The 20,857-nt window shown below is 45.0% G+C and overlaps 2 protein-coding genes and 2 long non-coding RNA genes across 4 annotated transcripts; 2 read left to right on the forward strand and 2 right to left on the reverse strand.

Annotated features, from left to right (window-relative positions):
* Nucleotides 1-813: 813 nt before the first annotated feature.
* Nucleotides 814-2,299, reverse strand: LOC115251515 (uncharacterized). Its single transcript, XR_003890080.1, has 2 exons — nt 2,004-2,299; nt 814-1,145 (listed from the first exon to the last, which is right to left on the reverse strand). It is a non-coding gene; the product is annotated as an uncharacterized lncRNA (long non-coding RNA).
* On the forward strand, nt 1,887-10,676 carry LOC101074384 (alpha-2-macroglobulin-like). The gene is made up of 36 exons (XM_029844022.1): nt 1,887-2,066; nt 2,160-2,340; nt 2,415-2,571; nt 2,638-2,690; nt 2,944-2,964; nt 3,068-3,233; nt 3,308-3,392; nt 3,470-3,581; nt 3,904-4,021; nt 4,092-4,201; nt 4,288-4,458; nt 4,672-4,893; nt 5,046-5,109; nt 5,194-5,339; nt 5,576-5,725; nt 5,891-6,037; nt 6,132-6,219; nt 6,315-6,441; nt 6,671-6,896; nt 6,983-7,109; nt 7,227-7,348; nt 7,436-7,487; nt 7,697-7,780; nt 7,883-8,059; nt 8,130-8,205; nt 8,280-8,436; nt 8,517-8,591; nt 8,747-8,909; nt 8,983-9,170; nt 9,252-9,464; nt 9,582-9,694; nt 9,773-9,863; nt 9,974-10,042; nt 10,115-10,220; nt 10,325-10,366; nt 10,597-10,676. The coding sequence occupies exons 1-36, from the start codon at nt 1,981-1,983 to the stop codon at nt 10,599-10,601; spliced, it is 4,290 nt and encodes a 1,429-aa protein (XP_029699882.1). The 5' UTR covers nt 1,887-1,980; the 3' UTR covers nt 10,602-10,676.
* Nucleotides 10,677-11,063: 387 nt separating this feature from the next.
* LOC101073042 (ATP-binding cassette sub-family G member 4-like) lies at nt 11,064-17,483 on the reverse strand. The gene is made up of 15 exons (XM_029844030.1): nt 16,986-17,483; nt 14,892-15,121; nt 14,674-14,791; nt 14,468-14,600; nt 14,307-14,357; nt 14,048-14,193; nt 13,833-13,956; nt 13,552-13,666; nt 13,302-13,444; nt 13,039-13,137; nt 12,744-12,912; nt 12,564-12,664; nt 12,291-12,449; nt 12,101-12,219; nt 11,064-12,010 (listed from the first exon to the last, which is right to left on the reverse strand). The coding sequence occupies exons 2-15, from the start codon at nt 15,106-15,108 to the stop codon at nt 11,785-11,787; spliced, it is 1,920 nt and encodes a 639-aa protein (XP_029699890.1). The 5' UTR covers nt 15,109-15,121; nt 16,986-17,483; the 3' UTR covers nt 11,064-11,784.
* On the forward strand, nt 11,694-15,679 carry LOC115251520 (uncharacterized). Its single transcript, XR_003890084.1, has 5 exons — nt 11,694-11,820; nt 11,902-12,040; nt 13,825-13,931; nt 14,026-14,210; nt 15,294-15,679. It is a non-coding gene; the product is annotated as an uncharacterized lncRNA (long non-coding RNA).
* Nucleotides 17,484-20,857: the final 3,374 nt, after the last annotated feature.

Consider the following 20,857-nt stretch of genomic DNA (forward strand, 5'->3'; position numbering starts at 1 on the left):
TAGTTTGTATTTAGGCCTTTTAGTCTCTTCCAGGCTACTGTAAAAACATGGCGGAGCCACATTCTCGTACTCATAAACTGGGACCAATGTCAAAATTTGACATTTCAATCTGTCATCAGATTATTAAAATCTTGTCTTTATGTGCAATCTCTTCCACATCGAACACACATTAAGCAAAGTGAGAACTGTATCTGTGTTTTTATTACAATAGACACTGAAAGATTTACAGTACAGTTTAGTGGCAAAATGGAAGATGCAGTGAGTCAGTCCATGGCAAAATGTAAAAGATATTTCCTGCTAAAATGATTCTCCTTTGGTTGGTCTTTGATTGCTCAGGTTTACTGTAATGTGCAGCTTATGCTGTTTAAAACACAAGAATAATAGCACCAACAAAGACGTGTCCCTGTGTTGTTACAGGATGCAGCGCGGACAAAAATGTGTTAAGGTGATTCAACTATTTTGTCAAATACACAACTACATATATCAACTCATCACTACAGATAATACAGTGCTGTATAACACGATTAAGGCTGAGGGGATTTATTTTAAACTATCGTTAAAGATTTGTTAAGTTTTGTACGTACAAAAATGCTGTTTCAGTAAAATTAGGATAAAGGTTAATTTACAACAATCGACTTTCTACCTCAATGATTTTTAAAAAACTAGTTCTGGTTCAGGTTATTTTCTGTTTGTTTGGTTTTTTGATACCATATTTCCTACTTTTGCCCATGAATTAAAAAAAATGATTGATTGAAATGTTTTGATTTTTAAATTGATTTTTAAAAAATAAAGGAAAAGAAAAAAACCTTGCACTTACTTTCAATTTAACCTTTATTAACTAAGGACTTTTTTATTTTTATTTTTTATTTAGCCAGGAATCGCCCACTGAGGTTAAAAATTGATTTTCCAAGGGAGACCTGACCAACACAGTGCATTCACTATCAAAGTTACTGTCAAAGAAACAACATAACATACAGCTACAGGTACATACACACAATAAAACTACAACGTTCACACAAATCATGTTCAAAACCATGTTAAAATTGCTCTAGTTTAAAATCTTTGGCAGCGATGAGAGCCTCTTCTGTTGCACGATGTCACAAGCTCAGAACGCCTGGATTTGAGGATCATTCTGCCATTCTTCTCTGCAGATACAGAAAAAACCATCAGCAGTGGGACAGTGTTAGAGTCTACATACACGTGACAATGCAATGTTTGCTATTTTCTTTTTTTCTTGACCACTATGTGTCTTTTGGGGCCCCCAGGGATATATGGGTGACGGCAGGGTTCACCCCTAAATGAGTCTGCAGCTCACTGCAAGGCCCTGTGTGAGCATGTCTTTCTTTTCTTTAGACAGAATTGTATGTTTTTTTTAAATGCATATATAGATAGACAGATTACTAGATGAATAGAGAGATAGATGGATATATTTCACCACAATTCCCAAAAGAGGCAACGCTTGTACTTTTGACCTGACAGCAACTGGACGCACTGTTTGCGCAGGCTGATTACACATATTTCTCAGGTGAAAGAAAACTAACTGCCTACACATTATTTATTTTGTGCAAACCCTTGGATCAGGTTCAGCTGTGTTCAAACAAGATCAGCGGCCCTTTAACTACTCACATTTGTGCTCAGCAACTGTAGGAACGTTATATATGAGGTTATACATGCTTCGTTGGTGTTATTTGGCGGGCATTAAAAGACCACCAGCTACTAAACCCAGACAGCAAGTTAGCACGCTAGCTAGTTGAGGACATTATTCTGTTAGTGTGCAGACAGACTAACAGACAGATAGAAACCTGCACCCACTCAAATTTTACATGCTGCCAATAATGAGCAGACTTTAAACGCAGGAACATCACAGGTCTGATGTTACTGACAGAGAGACAGAGAGTGACAGAGAGAGAGAGAGACTGGGGCAGGGCTCTAAAGACTATTTAATGGACTCCGCAGCTCATCTCTGTCAGTCAGTCAGCCATGGCTCTGCCGGGGGGTCGTACTTGCGCGTGGACGCTGCTCCTTTGCCTCAACTGGGTCTTCTTCGATGGCGTGGCCGCCGGACCGTGAGTTTCCCTGCTCCAGGTTTCTTACGCCCATCAGATTTGGTGCTCGGTCGGTGAGATAACCGTCACGCTTGTATGTTTCTGTGGCTGCAGACAGTTCATGGTGACCATTCCCGCCGTCATCGAAGTTGGATCGACGAGCAGGCTGTGCGCCAGTCTCTTGCAGCCCAACGAGTCTTTGGCCATGACCGCCATTCTCACCTACAACGACAACAAAATGGTCATCTTTGAGAGAGTTTCAGACAAACAATTCCACCAATGCACAAACTTCCAGGTCCTCAACGTCCAGCTTGCATGATTGGTTCTCTGGTCATCGTCAGTTCTGATGTTTCCATGTTTCTTCCACAGGCTCCGGAGATGTCGAAATCCAAGGTCCACAATCTCATCGTCACTGTACGCGGAGCGCAGTTTTCCTTGACGGAATCACGAAAAATCATGATCAAATACTACCCATTGAAGTCCTTCGTCCAAACAGACAAGCCCATCTACCTGCCTGGTCAAACAGGTAACCTGACCGGTCGGTCGGCTGTGTGAAAGAATCCGCTTAATCCCCCTTTTTCTCACCTCTCAGTTCATTTCAGAGTCGTCACGCTGGACACCAAGCTGAGACCTGCAAAAGGGCTGGTGAGTTCCCTGGGGGTGTTTCTGAACCAGTACACACATGGGTTAGGTAATGATGTGTGGAAACCATGCAAAAGTCCAGCTGCAGGAGTGAAATCAGGCAAACCAAACAAAGCGTAGGTTGTGTCCTTTGACCTCTGATACCAGTTTGATCCATGTGTGCAAACAGCTGGCACAGATGAAGGGTCAAAGTATCCAGTCATAGTTGTGATTATGAGGAAAATGTCACATTTATCTCTATTTTTCTCTCTTCCAGTACGACGTCATCGAACTTCTGGTAAGGAAAACGGAAATTTTCACACTAATTGTTCTGCATCCCCGTAAGTTCTGGAAGTAGATTCCAGATTCCTGCAATTTTTTCCCTCGTTGATTTCACTCAGGACCCTCAACAAAACCGGATCGGGCAGTGGCTGAACGCCACGTCCAACGGGGCAATACTGCAGCTGTCCTATTCCCTCAACTCTGAGGTCCGCGAGGGATGGTATACCATTTCAGTTTGGATGAAGAGAAACCAAGTAAACAAGAGATTTAAGGTGGAAAAATATGGTGAGTTGCAGAGCTTTTCATTTGGCACCAAACCGCCCCTTCCCCCCATAAACCAAAACTCATCTGTCCCTCAGTCCTCCCAAAATTTAAGGTGAGCCTCCAAGCGCCCAACGAGGTAAGCGTTGGAAAAGAGGAACTGGAAATGGACGTCTGTGCAAAGTAAGTTCTTGTATCCACTTTGTGTTTTTAGCCATTACCAGCCACTCTCCTACCTTTTGAATCTTTGAACCAAACAGATACACGTATGGACAACCTGTGCCGGGGATGGTGAACATCGAGATTTGCCGGAGACCGAGGAGCTATTTGACCGATCAGATCCCAGGCCTGTGTTTCAAAGAGGCGAAACAGGTGTTGTAGTGTTATTAACTCTGGTTCTGAGCCATCGAAAAATGTAACACCTCCGCCGAAAGATGAGCGGAAGTGGTCACAGCAGAGGAGTGAAATCAAGATTCAGAGATCAATTCAGTTTAAAAAAAACCCACACAAACATTTTATGGCGTCACTAGGCGGCGACAAACCGCGCGCACGCTGGACTTTTAAGAACTAAAATGCATTTTCATCAATTTTAGCTTTATAAAATCATCAGCAAAAAGGCCTTCAGCGTGATCAATAATCAGAAATCTGTCGGGAAACATTCAGCAACTCTCCAATTTTGTTTTTTGCTATCCAGACGGACAAGACCGGCTGTGCCAAATTCAACCCCAAAATGTCGTTTTTCACCAAAATAGAAGCTAAGGCGTTTCACCCTTCCCTCCACATCACAGCCAGCGTGGAGGAGGAGGGGACAGGCAAGTTTTGCCAGTCTTACTGCTCGTTCAGGATGTTGTGTTGCTGTAACTCGGTTGCTTTTCCTCACAGGAACTTCACTTCCAGCGGAGAAAGTTGTGGAGCTCTCTTACATAATTGGGAAGTTGATCTTTGTTGAAACACCCAAGATTTACAATGAGGAATCCACTTTGGAGGGGAAGGTGGGCGTAAGAGATGGTTTTCAAGGCCGTCAGAGTCTAGAAGCCTTGGTGATTTTATGGGATGCCCCTTTTCTCATTTCCGGCAGATTAAAGCGGTTCACCACAACGATACGCCCGTCCCTAACATGGAGATCCAGTTACTGAACGCTGTAGGCTGGCAGGACTGGGTGCTACTGAACCTCACCACAGATGCCGAGGGAATTGCCACTTTCTCATTAAACACAACACTGTTCAATGGAGAGGACATCAGACTCAAGGTAGGTGACTGAATGTGGCCAATCACACATCACCGGGCCCCAGTGACGTCACACAAGGGGCCACTGGGAGTCGGGTTTATGTTAAGTTGCTGGTCAGAACGCCAGAAATGGAATCAGTAACAGAGGACATCAATCTAACGTTTAAGAATAGAATCATTTATAAAAACATGAAACATATTTGACAAACTCTAAAAGCACCTTCCGTCCAATCAGGCCTCAGAAGTACGACAAGACCGTAACTTCCTGGAACCATTCTTTGACAGCGCCCACCACACAGTGTCCGTGTTCCAGCTGCCTTTGCCTTTTTCCAAATCTGTCAGCTCCTTGGTCGTGAACAAAAAGGAGGAAGCTCTTTCGTGTGATGGAGAGGAGACCATCTCCATCAAATACAACTTCGTGGGAGAAACTGCAGGAAATGTGGATGTGATATATTTGGTGAGCAGCGACTGGGGCGCTTTAGAAACATTTACCCAGAATTCAAAGAAAAATGCCCCTCAACACAAGTGCTAACTGTAATGCTAACACTGTACAAAAGGTCAAATTCCTCAGATTATCGCGATCAACTGTGTTGTGACAAATTCTCCCAGATTATGTCAAGAGGAATGATCATCACTCAGGGACTTAAAATGGTGGAGATTCTGAAAGATCCCGGTAGGCCACCCCAGTTTTTCATAGCGTCTTTTGGAAGTCTGAGTGCTTTGCTTTTCCGACATCAACGTTCCGTTTCTCTTTCAGTGACGGAGGGCAGCATATCCTTCAGTGTGAAAATGTCTCCAGAGTTGTCACCGGCCCTGCAGGTCATGGCGTACGTCATCCTCCCGAGCGAGAACGTGATTGCCCACAAGGCCGATTTCACCGTGACCAAATGCTTCCTTAACAAGGTCAGTGGCCGTATGAGCCCAAGCTAACACACTGTCATACGAAACGGCTGCTGTTTGGATTAAAAAGTTTCCAGGAGGGCCGAGGAGGTGGATTCCAGGTTATTCAGTCCTTGTGATCTGTAACCTCTTAGCCAGATGGAGCCAAATCTCACACGCTGGACTTTTAATTTAAATTGTCGCCTCATTACTTGTGTTAGAAACAGTGTGTTCCTTTAAACTTCTACTCTGTGTGTTAGGTGTCTGTGGAGTTTTCCCCGACCTCTGCTGTCCCGGGAGAGGAAGTCAAAATGAAGGTGAAGGCTCTTCCAAACTCTCTGTGTGGCGTGAGCGCCATTGACCAGAGCGTCCTCATCCTAGAGCCCGGGGAGACCATGACCGCTGACATGGTAAATGCCAGGACCAAATTTAATCAGGACATATTTGTTAAGGTTCTTGGAGAAGCCCAGTCCGACCAGCTAGAAGGTGGTTCTTCATAGGGATATTTGTTCTGTTGTGTGAAGATGCTTTAGCCAGGGTTCATCTCCAGCTTCAGCTTCCATTTTCATTTTCAGATATTTGACTTGCTGCCTGTGAGTACAGTTTCTGGTATCCCATATGAAATTGAGGACTCTGAACCGTGTTTACACGTGAGGCAAAAAAGATATATATTGCCCGTTCCACCTGGTGATGAGGAAAATGACGCTCATTCGGTTTTTAAGGTAAATGCTGTCTCGTTCTTTCAACACTATGTGGTATATTCACGAAAAAGCAAACTCTAACTCATCATGACTTCCTTTTGCCTGTGCTAACCAGAGTTTAGGTCTGAAAGTTGCCACAAACTTGCTAATCAAGATGCCATCATGTGTGAAATTCAAAGGGTTGGAGTACCATCGTGGCATGTGTGAGCTGTTATTTCCCCCTCTTGTAAAACGAATGATGCGAAAGTTGTACATTACTGAAATTTTGGCAATGACTCTTGTTGTGGTGTTTCTTCAGACGGGTTAGCACCACGTGTCATGGACATGGTGGGATATAGTTTGGGTGCGGCACCAGGAAGAGGCGTAATCAAAACCGTCCGCACTTTCTTCCCAGAAACCTGGGTGTGGAAACTGGCTGAAGTCGGGTGAGGTTCTGATCTACTCAGCTTCCATAAAAATGCCCCCAAAACACCGCCTTCTAGTGGCTAGCCATATTGATGCTAATGATATAATTCCTACCATGTCCACTAGGGGCTCGGTCAGATGTAACTGAATCCTCTGACACCTGAGCAAAGTATAATCTGATTAAACCACCATGGAAAACTCCTTTTGCGTGATTGAAGATTAGCTGAATCTGTGTGTTGCTACCTCCAGAGACTCTGCACAGACGGATTTGCCCCTCACTGTCCCAGACACCATCACCACCTGGAAGACGGAGGCGTTCTGCTTGTCCCCTCAGGGTTTCGGCCTAGCTCCCCAGAACGAGATCACTGTGTTCCAGCCCTTCTTCCTGGAGCTCAGCCTGCCGTACTCCATCATCCGCGGCGAGCAGTTTGAACTGAAGGCAACCGTCTTCAACTACCAGTCCACTTGCATGATGGTGCGCGATGCCTCGCTCATCTTCTCTGGATTGTAGTTGTGTTTTTATATTTTTTTCGTAAATATTTTGAGCCGTGTCTTCAACAGGTCAGCGTGAAAGCAACCCCATCGGATGAATATACCCTCACACCTCTGTCTGGAAACGAGTACACTTCCTGTCTGTGTGGCAGCGAACGCAAAACCCTGAGCTGGACCATGGTGCCCTCAGTGTTGGGTAAGGCCATCGAAAAACGTTAGACTGATCTATATGACAATGTTAAAATGATCCACATCAACGGCTCTCGGACAGTTGAATTTCTCATAAAACTATTGTGTTTCGTCACCTTTACAGGCGTTGTGAATGTAACTGTGAGCGCCGAGGCCATAGCATCACACGCGTCATGTGACAACGAGATCGTGAGCGTGCCGGAGAGAGGTCGCATCGACACGGTCACGCGGTCGCTTATCGTGAAGGTAAAACCCCATCAGCTGACAGCATGTGCAATACGTTGTCACGGCGATGGCAAGGTCATGCCTTGTTTTTTTTTATTTCAATTTCAGGCCGAAGGGACGGAGATGAAAAAAATAAATAACTGGCTGCTGTGTCCAAACGGTCAGTCCAGTTCACATCCAGGTTTCACTAAAAATGGACATTGCGTCCTATCTGCCCCCTGCTGGTAGCCTTTGGTATCAGAAAAGGCCCCTTCTCCCTCCACTGTTCTATCCATAGAGCACTAAAAGGCCATCAGAACCATTGCTCTATGCTAAATATTTCTATCTCTGCCTTTGAAACGGGATTTCATGCGTGTGTTTTATTTCCAGATGAGGTGCTGAAAGAGGAAGTCAAACTAGAACTTCCTGATAATGCGATCGATGGATCAGCCCGAGCTTTAGTATCTGTGCTGGGTAATCAGATTACTCCATTCAAATGGGTTTTGTCACGTCGTTAGACGGACGGGTTCATTTTGCTCAATGCGCTCGCTGTACTTCAACCCGGCTGTCCTGCAGGCGACATCATGGGCCGGGCTCTGCAGAACCTGGATGGACTGTTGAAGATGCCGTACGGATGCGGGGAGCAGAACATGGCGCTCCTGGCCCCCAACATCTATATCCTACAGTACCTGAGAAGCACAGAACAGCTGACAGATGACATCTTAAAGAAGGCCTTCCACTTCCTGACCAGCGGTGAGGAGCTGGATCATGGAGGATGAATATGTCTGTCATTCTAATCTAAATATGCACTTAATTTATCCAGGATATCAGAGGCAGCTGAACTACAAACACTGGGATGGATCTTACAGCGCATTTGGAATCGGAGACGGGAACACCTGGTGAGAAGAAACGTTAGTCAGGCTGCTCAGGTCGCTACGTCTAGATTCCTGAGCTGATGATAATCTGTTCGCAGGCTGACCGCTTTCGTGGTGAGATCTTTTGAAAAAGCGAAGGCATTCATCTACATCGACCCGACAAAGATGGACGAGTCCAAGAACTGGCTGCTGGGCCGACAGAAAGAAGACGGCTGTTTTGCGCAGTCTGGAAAACTCTTCAACAACAGGATGAAGGTGATCTAATGGGCCGCCCCGAGATTCCAACCCTGGATGTGGGCGATGCTGATGGTTTGACTGGTGCTTCCTCTCCTCAGGGTGGAGTTTCTGATGAAGTGACGCTCAGCGCTTACATCACGGCCGCCTTACTGGAGATGAACATGTCGGCTACTGTAAGTACTCGACGGTGCTAAAGTCGACAGAAGCTAAAGAGCTGGACCGGTCCAGGAATAGAAGAAAACACAGACAGATTTTTATATAACTTAGATCGATAATGGTTGCAGAAATAAAAAAAAAAGAACAAACATTTTCACGATATATTTTGCAGGATCTTCCAGTCCACAGGAGCATGATGTGCCTCAAAGAATCCACCAACAACCTGAACAACACCTACACGACAGCTCTCATGGCCTACGTCTTCTCTCTGGCTGGAGACTTGAAGACTCGTGATTTCCTCCTGCAGCACTTGGATTCGGTTGCCTCCCAGGAAGGTGAGTCAGAAGCCCTGAAGGGCACCATTGCAGTCTGGTCCTGTTGACCCATTTGAACCTGTCGCCTGCGTAGGGGGCTTAATCCACTGGTCCCAGAGCACAGATGAGGGGTTTGGCTCTCTGTCAGTGGAGATCGGCTCCTACGTTCTGCTCGCCAAACTCAGTGGTTCTCCGACTACCGAAGACCTGGGCTACGCCAGCCGCATCGTCAGATGGCTCTCCATGCAGCAGAACTACTATGGAGGCTTCTCCTCTACACAGGTATGAGCGAAGGAGATGGGGATCTTCCTGGGACGTAGAAAATCACATCCATAGAGGATAACTGGGCTGTCGTTGTTGTAGGACACGGTGGTCGCTCTTCAGGCTCTGGCCCTTTACTCCTCTCTGGTGTACAGCACAAAGGGTTCAAGCACGGTCAAGGTCAATAGCCCCAGTGGTCAACTGGTATTTGATGTGAACCAGAACAACAAACTGGTCTACCACGAGAAGCTGCTGAAGGACCTGGGAGGAAAAGTCAACCTGGAAGTGGAGGGCTCAATGTGTGCTTCAATACAGGTACTGGTCCACAAAATGAGTACCCAGAGCTTTTAGATGTTTAGAATCACAGAACCGGATCATACCTGCTCGACTCAGTAGACCTGCCACATAACATCCGTCCTAACATCTTCCCAGATTTCTCTTCACTACAACATTCCAACTCCTACCACCGTTGACATTTTCTTCGTGGAGGCAAAACCACAGTGTCAGACTCAGAAAAACAGAGTCACGCTGAAGCTTTCGTCCCTGTGAGTAAAGGTCAGCTACCGCTTCAAACGAGACTACAACAACGCCACTGGAGCATAGCGTTTGTGGATGTGTTACAGATACAGGGGCAAGCAACAGACCACAAACATGGTCATCCTGGAGGTTACAATGCTGTCTGGATTTGTTCCCGACCCCGAGTCTGTGGCGAATGTGAGTAAAGTACACGCTGCTCAAGAGGATTTAATACTTCAGTAAAACTGTCTGAGGGTAAAGAACTTTATTCTCCATCAAGCTGACATTCTTATATTGACCCCATGCAGCTCCGTCAAGCCCTCTTGGTGGGTCGCGTTGAAGAGAACGAGGGCCTAGTTCTGATCTACATCACTGCGGTCAGGAAGATCTGCTGTGACGGTTGATCTCCAGCTTAGATCATTTGATAACCTCAGTCTTGTCTCCAACAGCTGCCGAAGGACATCCCGATCCACCACACTTTAACCCTGATCCAGGAGGTCCCAGTGCAGAACCTGAAACCAGCTTTGGTCAAGATCTACGACTACTACCAGCCCAGTAAGACCTTTTCTGCTCCGTCGGACATGACACATGAGTTTAGGTTTAAATTTGAACTTAGAATTATTTTTTTATGTTAATGTAATTCTTCTGTTTCTCATCAGGTGACCAGGCAGAGACGGAATATGTCGTCACCTGTGATGTAGGTAAGTTGATTGAGTTATAATACAGCAAATATAATAACCAAACATTTAATTACATTAGCAGACATAATTTTCAACATATCTTACCCTTTCAACGTATCTTAACTTTGACATCTGTCGCTGTTTGTGCCTGTTGTGTTACACATTTCATTCTAAATTGTGACCTCATATTCACTTTGTATGAAAAGTGTGTGTTTTGAGTGAAATTTAACACATTTTCCTTTCGTTTGCAGACTAAATAATCAAGTGGCATCATCTCTCTGGATGGTTTCTTTGTTTGCTTTTTGAAGTAAAGTTGTGCATCGATTCAATATTGTCAGTTTCACTTTTAGTCATTTGATCATTTACATTAAGGTGTTTGGCAACAGCCAACAGGAAACATTCTTAGACAACAACATACATCCAGGGGGCGCCATAGTTTGTATTTAGGCCTTTTAGTCTCTTCCAGGCTACTGTAAAAACATGGCGGAGCCACATTCTCGTACTCATAAACTGGGACCAATGTCAAAATTTGACATTTCAATCTGTCATCAGATTATTAAAATCTTGTCTTTATGTGGAATCTCTTCCACATCGAACACACATAAAGCAAAGTGAGAACTGTATCTGTGTTTTTATTACAATAGACACTGAAAGATTTACAGTACAGTTTAGTGGCAAAATTATAAAAGATATTTCCTGCTAAAATGATTCTCCTTTGGTTGGTCTTTGATTGCTCAGGTTTACTGTAATGTGCAGCTTATGCTGTTTAAAACACAAGAGTAATAGCACCAACAAAGACGTGTCCCTGTGTTACAGGATGCAGCACGGACAAAAATGTGTTACGGTGATTCAACTATTTTGTCAAATACACAACTACATATATCAACTCATCACTACAGATAATACAGTGCTGTATAACACGATTAAGGCTGAGGGGATTTATTTTAAACTATCGTTAAAGATTTGTTAAGTTTGTACGTACAAAAATGCTGTTTCAGTAAAATTAGGATAAAGGTTAATTTACAACAATCGACTTTCAACCTCAATGATTTTTAAAAAACTAGTTCTGGTTCAGGTTATTTTCTGTTTGTTTGGTTTTTCCTACTTTTTCCCTTGACGTATTAGCATAAGAGGGTAGGAAACCCGTGAGCACCACAGTAGGTCTGCACATTAAAGCCATTTCTGGCATTTTATATGTGTAAAATGACGCTAAAGAGTTTGTCAAAGAGGGCAAGTGGACCCGTGGCCCACAGAATCTGAGGTAACAAGCATTTGATGGTTTACAGGATGACTGCTGGGGCGCCGTCAGTCGCTGCTGCCACAGAACGCTGTACAGTTTGTTCCGTCTGTTTAGCAACGCTCTGATCAATAAACTACAAACATACCCTAAAAGGACACTAGGTGTGGAGTGGCACTGAGGGGGGATGCTAGAGCCAAGTCTATCGCTCAGACGTGACCTTGTAGCGGAGGACAAGGTAGGTGGTGAGCCGGAAGATGATGAAGAAAACGCCCAGGACAATGAAATCCATGTAGAGCTTCGCATCTTCCACATCCAGGAGCTGTAGAACCTCCTCAGGCTGTTGGAACTTGCACATGTTCCCTGGACATTCCAGCTCTGACCGGTTCATCCCATAGATGGACAGGATCACACCCTCAAAGCCATACCTGAGAGAAAATCATGGAGCAACATGTCCGGTAAGCTTAGCAGGCACTTCTCAAGTAGCTGCAGTTGATTCTGTTGATTCTGCTACACACCTGACATAAGAAACATACGAGCTCCACTGCAGATATTTGGGGATCGTGTCAAAATTGACAAAGAATCCAGAAAAAAGCAAGACTGGGATGGCAGTAACAGGTCCAACAAACGTGGCGACCTTGGTCGAGATGAAAAACACACGTTATCCAGAGAAGAGAAAGAAATCTAGAAGGTCAGAAGCTGCAATACCTGCAGCGAGGTGGAGGCAGCGCCCACCAGCAAACCAAGGGACTGGGCCACCAGGGCCGTACAGGTGGACAGGGCAATAAAGAGAAGGTACCGGCTGACCTCAGGAGGCTGCTCTGTCATCCAGTATACAATACTGCAGTACATGATGGGGCAGATCACCTGGCAAACACAGTTGACTCAGTTAGAACTCGCTGAAGCAAACAACCAAGATTTATGCTTTAAATGATGCTCGGTGACAGAGTTGCATTCTGTAGTTAACTAGAGGCAGCTCACTTGGAATGGAATATCCGCCATGGTCTTGGCAAGGTAGTAGGCTTTTAGACTGTACCAGTAGTTCAGATGTTCCCGCAGAAACACAGACATCTCCAGAGGAACTACCACAAGGTCCATGAAAGTTCAGTTTAACAGAAACATACTGGATTTTGACAGGATCACTCCCTTCCTTTTACTTACATGTCAACACGGTTGGCATCAGTGCTCCAAACATGATGAAGAGCATAGAGAAGAAGAGGAATCCGGTGTTGTTAAAGACCTTGCTTGCATCGTTACCGATGTTGAGGTACAGCAAGCCTATTAGCACACCTATAGCAATGTGGGAAATCAGTCGGAGGTGCGTCAGAACCTGACAACAAGAGGAATTTGGGAAAATGATGACAAAAGTTAACAATTTTCATACAGTTCTCACCACACAAGAATATTCCTCTGGCGAGAATGAAAATAGTATTCTTTGCTGTCGAATGTCACCAACCTGGTCACGACAAATAGTAATGAGGGTTCTCTTGAAGAGGATACAGAACTGTGTCAGTGTGCTCGTGGCAAAAGTGTGACTCTCAATGTGCCCTGCATTCTGGGAGAAACAGCAGTAGAATACATTCAGACATGCGACAAATCTATGGCTGACTCCCAAAATGTAATCCAGTGGATTCGACAGGTTTGACCCCAATCGGGTATATCGTGTAGACGGTGAGGGTGCCACTGGTTATTGGGTCGATAGCAGCAGCTTCTACACACCGCCGTGTACTTGGCTGAACAGACCAATGTTCCATTGGTGGGACACTGGTTCTTCTTCTCCTCTAATGCACACATTCCACCTTGGACTGCCTCGAACAGAACAGGGTTCAAGTCTCCATATTCTCCAGATGCCACTTCGATGACTGAAAGCAACAGTAGAAAGAATAAAAAGGAGGTAATTGGCCTTGATTGTCCTCATCCGAATTTAACAAATATACAATTAATGACTATTCAAATGAAGTAGATGTACCGAAGTCTGCCGGGTTGTGATATGTAGGACAATAAAGACCCAAAGTCTTCAAATAAGGGATGAGGTATGAGACTGAGCCTTTGTAGATGCACTGCCCCTGACTAAGAATGTAAAGCTGCAAGGGAACAAATGACACCAAAAGCCTGTTAAAAACAAGAATCTGTGTAGAACATCTGTCGTTGACAGTTGATTTGATTGAGCAGCTTTGAGTTCCCAACACTGCCCTCAAGAGGTAATTCTAAACTGCCCATTCATTCCTTTATTTGTTGACAGACTTGTACCTTGTCAAACATCTCAAACAGTTTGGCACTGGGCTGGTGAATGGTGCAGATGATGGTCCGTCCTCCCATTGCCAGAGAACGCAGTAAAGACACCACCTGGTAGCAAGACACGCTATCTAAACCGCTAAAAACACAGTCAGAGGAGACAACATGAAGGGCCGGTTTTATAAGCTCTTTGTTGTTATGTCCACAGGAACCTTCGGGGCGACATTTACCTGGTGGGTTCATCGAAGAACATGACCGGAGGATTGTTGACCAGTTCAAGGGCAATGGCCAGTCGTTTACACTGACCACCAGAAAGTGAACTGGTGCGAGTGTGGGCACAATCCAGGAGCCCCAGTGCGGTCAGAATCTCATTGACCTAGATGGAGAAATCAGGTAAAGAACAACTCAAAAGTGAAACCGTCAATCGGTTTCGGATAGGGTCATTGGGCAAGAGGCCATGTTACACTAGTGAATGTGACACTAGCCCACCAGTTCTTTTTTGACATCCAGAGTTTCATCCAGTTTTAAGTTGGCAGAAACCTGCAGCAGAGAAAAAAGTGTCTTTTTTCTGAGTTTAGCAGGATTTTCTCTCTCCTGTAAACAGAAGTTTCATTTTCAGGACAGGGTTTGGGTTTCCTGGTTCTGCTCACCATCATGGCCTCTCGTGCAGTCAGATGTGGCAGCAGCTTGTCTTCCTGCATGATGTAGCAGGACATTTTCCTGAATGTCCGCAGGTCCCGGGGTTTTCCATTGATCAAGACCTGGCCCTTCATTCCAGTTTGTCTGGAGGGAGAAACAAAAGAATTACCTGTAGTAGTTTTTTCAAAAACATTGATGTGAAACAATTCACAATCACCTGTATCCAGCAAGAATGTTCATTAAGGTGGATTTCCCAGATCCCGAAGGCCCCATGATTCCAATTAGCTCTCGACTGCAGAACCTCCCAGACAGGCACTTCAGTAGGGCCTTGAAACCTGGTGTTGTCACCAAGCATTTGAACAATGCTAGAAATCACAAACCTCTGCCACAGTAGAAGATGAAATCAATCAGTTCCATTCCTTGCGGCCTCCTCACCTCTCCTCCTCCAGCATGGGCCCTCCTGGATGGTGTAGGAAAGATCAACGAACTCCAGGTCCACAGCTGAGCGTTTGGGCAGGTGGGAAAAACGCTGCGCTTCGGTGATCTGGTTCTCAACCTTCTTCAGGTGCTGCTGGGGTTGGCCCCCATTACACACAATGGGCTCCTCCATGGGGAGGCTCACAGAGTCAGGCTCCAGTGCCTTGTTGTCCATATTAGCTCTCAGTCTTTGGAGGGAAGAAACGGAAGGAACATCATTACATTATTACTGCCCTGACTCAGTTTCTCCAGAACTGGACCGACCATACTATCGAATTTCATGCTAGTAGATGTCCTAAGAAAAATGTCATTGTACTAATCGTGTATCTATTTTTTTCCCTCATTCGTGATTGGCGAAAGCGAGCGCCATTCTGGTCTGTCTTCCAATCAGAGGACACCTGCTGTACCACCGCAGACATGTCTTCTAGGTGCAGCCTCCATGGGAACGAATATACAGTTCCTGGGAAAAGATGTTCAGGGTTTGAACAACATCACACAAAATCCATTTCCACTTTTCTGGCAAGACTGTAAGAAGCAGAAATATGCAACTGTCCTGTGATTGCAAGCTGATTAAAGATCTTCAAAATGGTGATAGGTCTAATCTACTTCGTGCTATGCCGACAGTAAAAAAACGGTTCCAAACTCTAAGGTGGTACAGTAATTTGTTCTTTTTTTCCCCCTCGAGACAGAAGTCTCATTTAATGACTCATGAGGGTCTTAATCCCCTTGGGGATTAAAATCAACTTTTCTACCCTTGATCTATGTGAAACCAGAGGGGTTAGGGTTGCCCTCTTGGGAAAAAGTGCAGATTCAGGTGAAATACCAAGCTCCGAGTCAAGCTAATGTATGGGAATTGACTGCTCCTCCACTTGCAGGAGAAAATAAAGCTAATGGAAAATCTTCTGGATGTCAAATTATCCTGATAAGACAGGTTACGTATGCCAACGTATCACGAGTCAATTCAGTGGGAAGGTCCAGAAAGGTGAGCGAGGAGGAGAGAAACTCAGTGACCTGGGATCACACCACTTCACTTTAGCCACAGCTTTGCTTCAGTTACACTTCTGGATCTGACAATGCTGAATCCTTCTGGATTAACCACATATTAGCATTAATAAAGGCTGCAGTACCACAGAGCTAATTGAGGGCATTAAATAATGCCGACGTCCTGGTGTAACCAGGGTCCAACAAACAGTCCCTTGAGTCGTACAGAATAGATTAAAAAAAGAGCAACAATTAAATGAAAGACAACTAAAGTGGACGATCCCTGAATAATTTTATACATCTATCCAACACTGTAGTGCCAGTCACAAAAGTGTGGACACGTCACAAAAGTTCTGCACAGAGTAACGAGTACCTCAAGTCTCGTCTGAGTGCTGCTGGCACGATGATAATAAGCACTGTAGTGTCACCCGGACGATAATATTATCAGCTGCACATGCACTCGAGAGGCTTCCTTAACCCTCGTTGTGGGTCTCAAAGAACTGTTCTTACATAATGTAAGAAGCCTGAACATGGGACCAGGGAAGTAGGTGAACAGTGCTGCTCTCCCATGACTTTTTAAGAACCCGAATTAAGTCACTGGAATAAGTCTTAGAAAGAAAATGTAAGCGCTGGCGAACATTCCTCCAGCAGAGCCTCAAATAAGCAACCACAGCAACTTCTGCTCACAAAACAAAGGTTCTACGGTGTTTCTACGGTGTTTTCAGGTCATTTTGATGTCAGACATCATTTTTACAAGATTACTTCTTGAGATGCTTCTTCTATTGTACGACAATCAAATTTTTAAAATTATTTAAACACAAAGACTTTAAATAACCTGCTCATTCATTATTATTCCTCATGTATTCTGCTCATGCAATAGTAGCATCCACCGCTTGTTTTCAGGCTTCCGTGTGTCACAATTTACAACTTTTATTGTCAAAAGGCAGTGTTGCACCCAGGAGACACATCATTAGCGTAGACAGTGTTGCATGAGTGCAGACAGGAGTGACCGTAGCTGCTGTTTCATCCAGAACACAATTAAAAAGGCTGAAAACGGGACAGAGTTCTTACGCTGGCTGCTGTCGGGACCGTCCGGATGTCTGGATGCTCTTATCCCCAACGGCTGCTGCTTTCAGGAGCAAACTGTTCCAGTCTGTTGCATCACTGCCAGCCGGGGAACAGAGGCTGGAGGGCGGATCGAGATAGGTGGGATGGAGTTAGATCCACGGACGAAGACCTGGTATGCAGCTCCTGGTGTCACATGGGGAGGATGGCTCCTCCGGCTCAGAGAAATGTCCCTTTTTGTTATAATCTTTACAGTCTCTGGCAGGTATGGGTTTATGTTTATGGAACACACAAGACTATAATCTGATTTTGCCCAGTGTTTATTTCCCACTGAGATGACAAAGACATCAAGAAGCTCTCCAAGTCATCTAAATTACTGTATTTTCTTTTATAATCCCTGTCTCACCTGGGAAAGCTGGTCTGGTGTTGTTGTGAGAAGAATTATTGTTGTTGTTATCGTTTCAATGCTATAGTAAGTATAGTAAGTAGATTTAGAATGTTTAATCAAAAGGAATGTATGAGTGTTTGAACCAAGTGTTGATGCTGTTAGGTACCCAGCACTGAGAGGTACCATGTTCAAGGACACGGAGAAGTCGGAGAAGGAATCATGAGGTCAGATTGACATAAATGTTGTGTGCACCAAATAAAAGAGGAGAGCGAGCAGCAGACGGGCGGAGTTGAGAGAGGAAGCTTGAACTGCTCGTCAGCTCTCCCTTGCAAGGCCACCTGTTGTCTGTGTGGTTGATCTGAGTCTAGTAAACGAACAGCGCGGGTGACCAAACATCACCCTCACAAAAATTGGTCCTTCGAGCCGGATCCCAAGACCTGGAGAGGAGCGCCGTGGGACGACCGAACGCCGAAGTCTGTGCACAGCCGGAGTCAAAAGGACGTCCGAAGTGAAAGACCTTTCATCACGAGTTGACGGAAGGCCGGTCTTCGTCCCTCCCAGGGCGACCATCTCCAGTGACGGGAGGAAGGCACTAAAACAACTCAGAGAGAAACCATAGAAGCAACGGAGTGAGTATAAGACACAAAAAGCGCTACACAGAAAATACCGCGGTATTGCCTGCCTGGTCATCGGGAGAGAAGCAGAGGCAAGATACACCCGCCTCCTCGGAGGTAGAAGCCTGGTGTATACTCTCCTGATCGAGAACGATTGACTATAAGGCCACGGCAGGGGGGCTGAACTAGATATCCTGTATGGATTGAGGGTTGTTCAGTCGGGAGATCAGGCGTCTCCACTCAAGTACATAAAAACTGATAAATAAAGTGCAAACATGGGCAACCAACATTCCACAAAAGGTGCTGAATTCGAAATCCCAGCATCATGTAAACACATGGAAGACAAATATCCAGGTTCATGCTCATATGTTCAGCTGTGGATGACTAAGTTCGATTGGGATGGTAACTTAGACAGGCCAGGCAATATTATAAAATTAAAAGAAGTTACCATACTGAAACCCAGCAAGTCCTCATGTGCGTTAATGGCAAGAAATGGGGCACTGTTAGAGGAGATTGGGTCCCAGTGGATCCAGCCACTCAACAACCATGGCAGCCAAGAACTAAATGACAGACTTGACAGACTGTACGAGCGCATGCGAACTACTTTTACTACTTTTAGCGCCATTACGGCCACAAGACAAAAGACTGACGAAAGTTTTGAAGACTATAGCATGAGAATGAAAGATGTGTTCCGGAAAAATAGTGGAATTCCGTATGCGGAAGAACCAGAAGGTCCCTACCAACAGCAGTTAAAGCAAGCTATACATGGGGGATCAAAATCAGAGATAAAATCATGGGTAGAGAGACAATTAGTTGATTTCGGAACTAGTAACCTAAACCGCTATGAACAACATGCTATGCATGCTGAAAGACAATGCCAAAAAAGTAAGAATCAATCAACAGGCATGTTTTTCAATGCCAATCCTCTCCCAAGCCGAGGCCGCGGACGTGGGTGAGGCCGAGGCGGAAGGGGAGGAGGAGGCAATTTCAGTGAAAAAGATCAGTGTCATTATTGTAAAAATTATGGACACTGGGAACGTGATTGCAAAAAAAAAACAACGTGACCAGGGATACAATAGAGGACAGCAGCAAGGTTCTAATCCACCTCAGCTATGACTAGAACCGGAAAAAGATGTCACAAAAATTAAAACAAATCAGGGCACAAAAATTGACCAATTTGAAAAAGATGACTTAGAAGATGTTTTAGACTTAGAAACCATCTTCCTGTTTGCTGAAGGCAAACCAGAAGTACAACTGACCGTGTTAGGTAATTCTTTAACATTCTTAGTAGACACGGGTGCAGGTAAATCAGTAATTAGAGATCCAATAGCCCTGGCACCAACTTCTACACAGATTTTTGTGAGATCAGCAAATGGTCTCATAACCAAAGAAAGAATGTCAGTTCCTGTAGATGTTTGTGACCCTGTGAGTGGAATCACACTTAAAGCCCCTTTCGTGATCTCCACCACATGTCCCGTAAATCTGTTAGGAAGAGATCTTATCTCTCAGCTTCAGTTGATGATTCGTACCACAGCCGAAGGAGTGTGGTCTGTAGATAGAATGGTTAATCTGTGGGTAAGAGAAGCAGATGATGTCATTCTTAGGACTAGTGAATTTTTGCAGATCATGGATCTTAGATTATGCGAAAATAACTGCCCCTTTACAAGCATTGATGTATGATAATCCCTTAGCAATGACTGATGTGTTAACTTGGACCCCTGAAGCTGAAGAAGCATTTACACACACAAAACAGGCCCTTGTAGGTGCTGGAGTGTTAAAGCTGCCAGACTATCAGAAGCCTTTTGAGCAGGTCGTAGATTGCAAGGGTGATTTTATGACTTCAGTTTTGTTGCAGAAGCACGGAGATAAGAGGCAGCCAGTGGCCTACTACTCCCACAAGCTAGATCCCGTAGTTTGTGCACTCCCACCATGCGTTAAAGCAGTGGTGGCAGCATCTGAGGCAGTAAAAGCCTCCGCAGGAGTGGTGCTATATCATGAGCTAACTTTGATAGTTCCACATGCAGTATTAATACTGCTGCTACAAAGTAAGATAGCATTCCTGTCGCCCGCACGTCATCTTTCCTGCATGGCAGTGTTGCTGTCTCAGCCGAATCTGACGATTCGACGCTGTACGACCTTAAACCCAGCGACGCTGCTACCCACCGCAGAAGAGGGACACCAGCACAACTGCCTGGATGAGGTCTCCACCAAGGTCCTGCCGCGACCAGATCTTAGTGATGTCGCGTTGACTACAGGACGGATACTCTTTGTAGATGGATCATCGAGAAAGGATGAGTGGACGCACTAGAACTGCCTATGCAGTAGTTACAGCAACTGAGGTGGTGGAGGCGAAACCACTTCCCTCCTCCTATTCTGCTCAAGCTGCAGAACTCGTCGCACTCACACGTGCTTGTGAATTAAGCAAAGGACAAGATGTTACCATTTATACAGATAGTCAATATGCTTTTTCCACGCTGTTTGTGTTTGCTCAACAATGGAATTTAAGAGGGATGAAAACGTCGACCGGCAAACCGGTCATGCATGCAGAACTGTTAAAAAAGTTATTGGCAGCAGTACAGCAGCCACGCAAAATAGCTGTATGTAAATGCGCTGCACATACTAACAACACAGACGCAGTCTCACAAGGCAATGCCTTTGCTGACAGAGCCGCAAAGGCTGCAGCAAATAACAACACACTTCTTGATAATGAGGAATCATTTACCTTAGAACCTGCAGATAATGATATTCTAAAAGAAATGCAACAAAGTGCTCCAGAAAAAGAAAAGGCCACGTGGAAGAAGCGAGGAGCCAAACTGGATGATAAAGGACTATTAACCATAGGAAACAAGCCAATCCTTCCCCGGAATATGCATAAA

Source organism: Takifugu rubripes, chromosome 11 (genome assembly GCF_901000725.2).
Source record: "Takifugu rubripes chromosome 11, fTakRub1.2, whole genome shotgun sequence".
NCBI classification, from domain to species: domain Eukaryota; kingdom Metazoa; phylum Chordata; class Actinopteri; order Tetraodontiformes; family Tetraodontidae; genus Takifugu; species Takifugu rubripes.

Coding starts and splice junctions, on each gene's coding strand:
- LOC101073042 (XM_029844030.1), bottom strand. CDS start 15,108: ATGGACAACAAGGCACTGGAGCCTGACTCTGTGAGCCTCCCCATGGAG. Junction 14,792..14,891: donor CCCATGCTGGAGGAGGAGAG/GTGAGGAGGCCG, acceptor TGACAACACCAG/GTTTCAAGGCCCTACTGAAG. Junction 13,667..13,832: donor TGTTTGAGATGTTTGACAAG/GTACAAGTCTGT, acceptor GTTCCCTTGCAG/CTTTACATTCTTAGTCAGGG.
- LOC101074384 (XM_029844022.1), top strand. CDS start 1,981: ATGGCTCTGCCGGGGGGTCGTACTTGCGCGTGGACGCTGCTCCTTTGC. Junction 4,202..4,287: donor AATCCACTTTGGAGGGGAAG/GTGGGCGTAAGA, acceptor CATTTCCGGCAG/ATTAAAGCGGTTCACCACAA. Junction 5,340..5,575: donor CCAAATGCTTCCTTAACAAG/GTCAGTGGCCGT, acceptor TCTGTGTGTTAG/GTGTCTGTGGAGTTTTCCCC.